Below are 10,153 nucleotides of genomic sequence, written 5' to 3' on the forward strand. Positions count from 1 at the left end.
TTAAAATTAAAATATAATAAAAAGCCTATATGTCATTGTCTAGATAATAATCTTACCTTTACATAATTGTATAAGAGGTCAATTAGATCTAATTTTTAAACTAACGGAGATAAACGTGTTCTGCTGAGCGTAAAATTTGCTAATTTACGCACTTGTAAGACGGAGACAAAAAAAGTCACTGTCCCCTTAATAACTTTTACAAAATCAACAATATAAACCCAATGGATATAAAAAAGTTTAATTATATTTGATTCAACGTTCCATGCGAATATATCTCTTGAATCTCCCTCTACTTCAGCAACATCATAATCTATCCGCATATTTACCATAAACTTTAATCTTTTCTCACGGAATCATAAAATTAGTCACATTTTTCCAGAAGAGGACTTCTGGAATGGTCTAAAAAGTGAAATTAAAGTTATCGTTTTCAAACGAATTTATACGAACAAAGAAGGAACATATCCACGCATATCGGAATTCAAATTTTTACCTATCAAAATTCAAAAAAACATATTCATCTATCATATGCTTTTTGAGATATCTCATAGGCATATACGCTCTTAACTTGAATGTAAAAATGTCCTACGCTTTGGCCATAATAAAGTATAGCCGTAGTGACTAAGCGCAAACACTCTATAGAACCATTCCGATACCCGAACACTCCAATTTTTTTATAACTTTTTTGATATCTACAAGAAGAATCTCTAAAACTTTCGTCAAAATTGGACGAGTAGTTTTTGAGTTTATAAGCTACAAACATACAGACATTGCCTATTATTGTACATACTACATTTTAATAACAAACAATTAATTTAACACCTATCTATTATTTTCTCTTTTAAAAAATCCCATAGCAACGCATGCTAGTCTATACAATTTTTTTTCTGTAGCCTAGAGCAACCCTATAAATAAAATTATAGGTAAATCAAAAAAATATTCTATTTTCTCGCACCAAAACGAAATCTTTGTGTGAACCATCCTATATATAACAGTCTATGCGGGTATTCAAAAACGAAGCAAAGAACACTTCCCGAGTCTCAAGGAATATGTGTATTGTGTGCACAATATTGGTGTCAACTGATTCAGTAGTTTCCAAGCCTATAAGACATAAGCCTAAAGCCCCATACAAACGTATAGATAGATATAAATATGCTCATTTAAATGATGTCATACAATTTTTTTATGCATGTAGGTACATTACATTGAATTCATCATTCATTATTTTTTAGATATTTTAATCCTTACGTATTGACAATTGTATGATAATAACAATGTAAATAGGTATATGAAATAAATACATATGTGATTAAATAATACGAAGAATCATGAATCATTTTTTCCGTAGTATGGTATTATATTTATTTTTCACAAAATCATTAAGTGGAAAAAATTGTGTATTATAGGCAATATCACTTTTTATACGACTAAAGTAAAAGAAACTCTGGGTTTCTCTGTGATTAAGAAAAATTCGTTAAGTAGGTACCATAAACTTTTTTCTTTGCTTTAGCCAAAATTATAATGTAATAGGTATCTTTTTTTAACTATTAAAACAGCGATTTATACCCGAATTTATCTCTGTTATTATCGTTAATGTGAATTGGAGATTGACATTAGAAAAATACAACTTTTTACTTTATCACATGACCATCGATTTGAGAGTACAAATACAATTAATGTATTGAAAATAATTTTTATTAGCATACCTATCAAATCAAATATGGCTACATCGTCTATCATGTAATAAAAAAAACGAAACACGAAATAGGCTGTTAGATTATAGTACCTACCTATCTATATTTAAGAATAATTAATATTTTATCATTGTTTAAGTCAATACTTAACTATGTACCATAATGAATGTATAGTCATGCACGTAAAACGTATTAAATACCACGAGAAGTTTTTAAAACTTAAAAGCCAACATCAACAGTGGTATTGGTAGTATAATATTAAGAAATAAATAATGAGTTGTACACTGTTTGCACATTTTAATCATAACTTGCTTCAAAATCCAAATATCAAAAAAAAGCTATCCTGCATAATATTATTACTGTTAATTGTATAATAGGTCAGTTCACTCAAATATTAAAAATAACCTATCTATGATGTGCGTTAATAAGACTGAGTCAAGTCATAGAGGATACGACGGCCTCATACTACTTGTGTTTGTGCTCAGATAATATTTAAATATTAATTGTATTAAATTTATCTAATTAAAAATAAAAAGATACGCTAATGATATTGTTGTGTATAAAATGTAGTCTGAAGACGTTCCAACAGAAAACAACAGGCTATGTTAAAAATAGTTTTGATGTTTGTCGCACATTGCAATTTTACATAAAATATAAATTGTAAACAATAAAACTTTAAAAGTTTGAAACGAATATTGCAACCGAATAACAATGTTCCAAATTACTAATATTCACAAGGAAGCACATCATCTATTAATTTTACGTTGACCTAGGTAATAGCCGTTATTCAAAGTAGGTACAACGGCCTTGCGATCAGTATTTACTATTTAACAATACGAAGGGTTTGCCAGACGTTAGACATAATATGCATGCTCTATAATATAATCTATATAGAATATAGATATTAAAGGGCGTGCCAACAATCATATTATAATACTCTCTGTGATTGAAAAATTACTATTGATTAAGTACAAGTAACTATATTAATATTTATTAATATGCTTAAAATAGAACAAAATAAATCATATAAATAATTTTATAAATGTTCTGAATTAAATATAATACAATACAATGATAATGAACAAAGAAAAATATCTCTTTTTTTGTGATTTGAACCACTTATATTAGTATGAAACTATCACAATATTGTTACTATTTTTGACGAACTATGTGTAGGTACTTTTAATGTATTTATTTTATATTGTGGATACCAATGTACCGTGTGTACTTACACTTGTATAAAATATATATATATAATATAAAACACTTGGGTATATCGGCGCTTATATTTATTGATGGCAGGCCAAAGATGGCGTTTTAAAAAGAATTCTGTGCAAATGTACACCCTTCACCCCCCCCCCCCAAATGACGCCCCGCTATTCAGCTAACGTCGACACTAACGTCTTAATAAAATTTCCGATTTTTATTAGCTTTTGTTATTATGAGATTTATCTATCCAATTTCAACTAATGTCATAATATGCTTGGTCGGTCGGTCTATCCGTAATTCTAACCCAAATCGTGTCAACTGTTATCTACTATCTACAGATGCGATCTATTCAAGATCCACCCAATTTATTTTATGAACAAAATAACAAGTACAGTGAAAAAAATAGTTTTCAACTTGGGGCATTTTTTAATTTTTTCTTAGTCTTTTTACTTTCTTTTACGATTACCAAACTTTACGTAACATTTATATAGCCTGCAGTCTGCACACAATTTCAAAGAAATACGGCGGCCGAAACATTATACTACTTTGAAGCTTTCGTTGAATTGAGTAGCGAGTAAGTAGGGAAAGGAGCAAATTGATACTTATTCGACGTGTAAAGAACTATAAATATCAACCGTACTCAACGCTCGTACAGTCAGGTATTAGTGTATTACGTGGTTTTCTGCTACGCAAACAAGCTCAATGCGATTTTGACATTAAGACTATTGATTAATTATGAGGTCAATATAAATATATTTAAAATGATAAAACCGATGACACATTATCGATGAGTAATGAAGACTATAAAATTAATATTTTATCGGCGTTTCAATTAAACTTGCCTTGACGGATCGATGATGACTTGAGTTTACGAATTGTTCAGAAAAATAATTATAGCATAATTACTTTTTAGCGTACGGCGAATGTATAAATATTTAAAAAAATTATTATGTATATTAATATATCATAGGAAATAATATATTAGGTATGTATCACCAAAAATCAATAGATAGATAATATTTCGACTTCCGCGCAGCTAATCAACCGAAAATAGGTCATCGTCTCGCATGGTATTTCGTACCAATACTTTCACGCGCATCCGTCGATCGCCGGCGCGGGAAAACGAAAATTTTTTTCTCGTCGAGCGATGCCCAGGTCAATGCAATTTTTTCATTAATTTCTCGCGATCGCCAAGATCGGACGAATGAATGATCTATATAATGTTAACACTGCCGGAACGGTCGAAAAAAAATTTACATAAATCCGAACACATAAACTGGAAAGGAATAAAAGCACGGTCGACGTGGTACGCTTTGGATGCGGAGCTGGAGTTCAGAACAATACAGCGATCAGCGGCAGCCGCGTCGGCGCGCTACTCGGAGCCGGAGGTTCTCAAAATTCACCTAAGCGCTTAGACCTCTCTAACCTAACGCTGTACCAACACTGATCATTATCATCGTGGTAGTCATCGATATTATCGTTATCATTATCGCTGTTATCGTTACCGTTATTACCTGTTTGTCGGCACCGTTGACACCCATCTTGCCGGCGACCACTTTGTACAAGCGGACGGCCACGGCGATAACGAAATTCTTGGTCTTGACGATGTTCATCCGCCGGACAAACGGATGCACGCTAGACACAAGCCGCTTATTGTCAAACATCAAACGAGCACGTGTACGTGATGTATACTGTAGCCGGGCTGATGGCGAAGATCGGATTTAAATCTTCGGATCTAGGATAATTACCACAGCAACGACGCCGGTTTTTCTGAAACGTTGACGTAGATTTGAGCGCGCGCTTGCGTGAATAAAAAATAATGACGAAAGAAGTGTGTTCGTTAGTGTCACGGGAGTATTAATATAAAATTGAAAATAATAATTAACGAAATATTCTTAATCTTTAATAAGCAATGACAATGAATGGGGGACTGTGTGATAGCAACGGGCGACCGTACCGGTAAGCGGCTGGAACTATATTGATGAACTACTGTGCTCATGCAACTGTAGGTAGTACTGGTAGTAGGTACGTTTATAGTACTCGCAGTCTGCTATACAGCAGCAGCTGTCTGTCCGCTGCCGCCGCCGCTGGGTGACGTCACGCCTGGGCGGCCGTGCTGACGTCGGTTTGTGTGGTCGGCGGTGCGCGAAACTATTGCAGAGTATGCGAGTTACGGCAGTGTTCGTGTGACGACAGCTTGGCAGTGTGACGCGGGCGGCCCCTGGCGTGCATACTGGGAATCTGCGTGTTGCGTTTATTGAAACCACGTAGATGCAGCGTGGCATAGACACACCGCACAGGCTGTCGGCCGCGTCGCGGTTAAGAGCACGTCACACCGGCAACGTCTCTGTCCGTCCGTCCAACCCTAAATATTATTATATTTTAATCTTACTCAGGACGTGTAATAATAGGCGCAACAAGAACTTAAATATTGGGGGTGCTAAAATTATACAAAGTTTATGATACAAATTACTTTTATTTCCTTATTCACAATAATTTTAATAATAATAATTTATAAGTAACTATAAACCATCGATACATCTGAAACGATTCTCCTGTCTTCAGTTTCAAATTTATTAATAATATCTTCAGTTTTTAACAGTTGTACATTTTTTTAAATCGTTATTGCATCATGGTCATACTAGTCCATAGCCCATTTTTATTCGTTGTATATAATATAAATTATTATTCATATTCAATTATTTATTATTTTTTTTTTTTGGGAGGGTGGGGGCTAACAAAATACTTTCTAATCTTCTAACTTTCTAATGATCCCCTAGTAGCCTAGTCCTCCATCTAGTTACAGTGATGCATCTATGTGTGTAAGTGGTAGGTATTCTAAAAACGAACTTGTGGCTTTCAGACCCGTGTACGGTGTATAATGTATATGAACGTTGTCATCACATATAGGCTATAGCTAGCTATCATCTTTTTAATAATTAAAAATAATCAATAATAATATTATAAAATATTATTAATTAATAAAAGTTTATCCCCAATACAAATTTTATTATAATTTTATTTATATTTCTTAAGTTCCTTATTACTGTTTTGAATGAAATAATATCTTTTAATCTTATATTATTAAGCAGAATATTATACTTTGCAAATCCAGCAATAAGTCCTTTTAACGTTATCTATTTGTTTTGTAAAATCATGATTAATTGCCAGTAATGATGACAAAGAATCTAGTTTTTATCGTGTTAAAGAAGAACGCATGCAAATTTTTATTCGTTGAGGTGCAGAAAATAGGTTCATTGTTAAAATTAGCTTATTGGTGAACAACACTTTACTTTTTTTGGTTTAGGGTAGTAAGGGGGTCGTGCACCGTATGCACATACGTAAATAAGGGTCTGATTCAGACATTCAGTCACTGAGTTATAGCAAATATTTCACCTCCATATCCAATATATCCATACTCCATTGCTAGGGCCCAAATTCAAATTCGCTAATAAATATCAAAAAGTACTCTAAGAAATAGGCAATAGCCAAAAATGCCTTATACCTATATATGTATATAACCAATTTAATAAGTACATAGGGGAAGGCGGGGCAGTACCGTATGGTTAAGCTTCCATGGTTTATAAATCATGTAATTTTTAACATAATGCAATTTTTTTAAACTTATATACATAGAAAAACTTACGGTCTATAACTTTTATTTGAAACTTTTTTACGTTTATTATCTAAAAATGTGTGTAATTTGTGTTTTACTTTTTTTGGAAAAATACGAATTTATCAAAAACATGGGGTTATACCGTATGGACTCGGGGCATAACAGGACATGGCTTATATATCATATAATTTTTGACGAAATAAAATTTTTTAAGCTGGTATACATTGAAAAAATTAAGTTCTATAACTTTTATATACAACTTTTTTACGTTTTATTTTTTTTAAACGTGTTTAAATTGTGTTTTACTTTTTTTTTTAAAAAATACGGATTTACCCACACCTGGGGTAAAACCGTATGTAATCCTGTGGTATAATCATACGATTTTGCCCCAACACGACTATTAAAATAAATCGAGCTTATAATAAACTTTAAGTCGATAAATTAATGTATCCAAACTAGAAATGCAAATTACACTTAATAAGGTATTGAATAATAATAAAAATATATCTGTACAATTTTTTTTTAATACAATTTTTTATTTGTTAAATATTTGAAAATATTTTAATAATTAATTTAAAAACACTTAAAATATTTTTTTTTTCCAATATGTGATGTCTAAACACACGAATTATCATATTCAATAAATAAACAAACAAAAAGCTACAAATCAGTGTGTTCAGTTTTCCTCCATATCAATTATTAATAAAATCTCGATTATACGGTTTTGCCCCACATACGGTAATACCCCGCTTTCCCCTATTTTATATTTCAGAAAGCTTCATAATTCTAAGTTAAACAAATAATGACAAACAAATTAAAAATGATTGCAGACAAAAAAAGCTTGTAGATATAACCACTACCTAACAATATAAATTAAGTAAATTGTTCTTTGCTGAGACCAATTAAAATGTCAAAAGTTGTATCACTAGGTATGTCTTATGTAGGTATTAAAAATGAATATTATTGAAAGCTGTATTGCCGTATATATATTTATTTACTTATCTGCTTATTTTTTTCAATAAATATATAACTATGTAAGTAGGTATTGCACAACATAACAAAATACCTATTATAATATATTATAATTATATGGCACTTGCGTGGACTTCAATTCATGTGATGTTTTTCTGTGTTTTTTCCGTGGTAATTTTTTTCTACTAGCAGTACAACGATAAAAAATATATTTTTTTCAAAAACGTTTCTTTATACCTAAATACTTAAAATGATGTAAAAAAAATATTTGAATAACGTTATTAAATGTAAAGATATAATATTATATTGATTGTTTATTGTTAAAAGAATCAACCTGTTTTGATAGTTTTAGCTATCTAATCACTTTCCAATAATTTACGACAAATCTCTTCGGCGATCTCGTAAGTCATGTTATGCCATTGTCATGATCCCCGAGTGAGAGACAGAGATGACAAACCTTAGTATAACGTTCACTTATTAATCTCAGTATGGCAGTATCTCACTGTTTTCTTTTTTCATTTCCATATGAATTATGAAATTGAACGTTTCTTCATCACAATTCTTAGTACCTTCACGTTGACGGGAAAATCCAAATTCTACGTCATACTGAATCAATCGTAAAATTACATTGACATTTTTAATTTACATAATGCATAGTCGCCGGGGGCTTTAACGATCATTGCGTTACAAACATATTATTAAATATTTATATTATGCGCTAAATTGATCCAATAGGTTAGAAAAACTATTAAACACCCGACCTCCATATAAAACGTGTATCAAATTGGTATTTATTAAACATTTAAAATTTTCTACCGTGTAACGCTGTATACAATAGGTACGTTTCCGAACTCAATGACTTTTCAAAAGTTATCTACAGGTCAATGTGGCCTAAACAAGGATAATGAGTTCAAAATTAAATTCTTATTTCATATTTTATATTAGAAGGTGTTGACGCGTGGCTGTTAATATTTCGTCAGTGGCGATTAGTCATTGCGATGTTCCTGAAGGTTACGTTTTCTTTGATCGATATAATATTGAAATCAATTTGTTTTAAACTAAACAATATTATGTTAATTATTTACTATTTATTTAAATATAATATGTATTCATGTTCATTTAATGTATCTAATATGGGTCAATAAATAATAATATATACTTTATTAGGTATTCTATATTTGTCACACATTCAATAAATGTATTATGTAAGCGCGTGTATAGTTTTATAAAATACCTAATTAAATTGTATAGTTACATCTCACTAGTTGTAGCTCATCGACCGATTTTCAATGTTTGTCTTTTAATTTATTATACTTACTTTATTGTACCTACTTAAAAGTAAGCAACCGTTTTTGAACTTACTAATCGTATAAGTATTTCTTATGAGTGGTTACAGCTTATAATTATTGTTATTATATTATGTCGGAAAACTTCATTGTTTATTGTCCTGGACAAACTTAATATTTTAGGCCAATAACACCTATAATATATTATTATATATTAGCTTTTATTATAGCTGACATTATATAATCACCACTTACCAATATTATATAGTAATATTTTTATCTTTTCATTATTCGCCTTAAATCGTTAAAATAATAAATCTCATTGTAAATAAAACAGTGTTTCTTATCTTATATATTTGAGCTGTCATTGTCGTTACTATTATATATAGTATAATATACTACTTATACTATGGCATACAACAACCGGATAATTAAGCTGTGTTGAAAATATGTAAATTATATTAATATGTTCATAAACTCTAATGTCCATTTAAAACTGATTACATTACGTAACATTGGTGATATATTGCAATGTGCAATAAAATCAATCTTTTATTAATAAGGACATGCAGGGCGGAATTTAAAGTTTAAGTGGCCCCGGGCAAAGACGATTTTGGGGCTCCTGAGTTGTCTGTATTAAAAATTGCGCACTTACAATGTGTAAAATATATTTTTAGTTTTAATTATAAATGCCTACATATTTATGTTACACATTTTTATCAATTCATTCAATAATGTATCACTATCACTTATAAATGTAGTTATACGTATATTAATTATATTACATATAAAATAATCTAAGGCAAAAAATTAATATGAATATTTTGTTACAAAATTTACAAATATTGGGTACTTTCCTTGATTTTTTCTCTGCATAGTCCTCTACTCCTCTATAATATCTAAAATGACAAACTGTCCAATACAACACTTTCAAATTGCAAAGCTCATAACTTTTAAGTGATAACAGATTTAAATGATCTCTACCTATGCATTGTAATTCCAATTCAATATTTTTTTTAGAGTTTCGAGTCTTGAAAATGTGCGTTTACTTTATGCCACTTCGATAATTTTATCATGTATACTATATTAATATGTATTATGTATAGACGTGTAGTGTATACTATTTAAATTTCTTAAAATATAGAACTGGAGCCCATATTACAATAATTATATTTTCAGTCTAGGTCGTGGCCCTTAAAATGTTGGGTCCGGGGCTAATGCCCCTCATCAATCAGTCCTGGCCAGTTGCGGATTTTCAAAATTTTTCTTGGAGGCCGAAGTCCTAAAAAAATATGTATTTCAAATGTATTATTTTTATTTTTATAAAATGAATGAATGAATTATATATGTATATATCACTATATCAGTGCCTGGGGGGG

General features: G+C 30.7%; 1 protein-coding gene across 3 annotated transcripts in view; it reads right to left on the bottom strand.

Annotated features, from left to right (window-relative positions):
- LOC100169456 (choline/ethanolamine kinase) overlaps positions 1-5,249 on the bottom strand; it is a 14,311-nt gene extending 9,062 nt beyond the window's left edge. Inside the window, exons 1-2 of one of the 3 annotated variants that reach the window (XM_016803014.2) lie at positions 4,858-5,246; positions 4,415-4,670 (exon numbers count right to left, since the gene is read on the bottom strand). In XM_016803014.2, coding sequence (XP_016658503.1) covers positions 4,415-4,564 — 150 coding nt within the window. In that variant the 5' untranslated portion in view covers positions 4,565-4,670; positions 4,858-5,246. Of the gene's footprint in view, positions 1-3,742; positions 4,334-4,414 lie in introns of those variants that run through there. The other 2 variants (XM_029491410.1, XM_001942876.5) reach the window with 2 other exon arrangements.
- Positions 5,250-10,153: the final 4,904 nt, after the last annotated feature.

Source organism: Acyrthosiphon pisum, chromosome A3 (genome assembly GCF_005508785.2).
Source record: "Acyrthosiphon pisum isolate AL4f chromosome A3, pea_aphid_22Mar2018_4r6ur, whole genome shotgun sequence".
NCBI classification, from domain to species: domain Eukaryota; kingdom Metazoa; phylum Arthropoda; class Insecta; order Hemiptera; family Aphididae; genus Acyrthosiphon; species Acyrthosiphon pisum.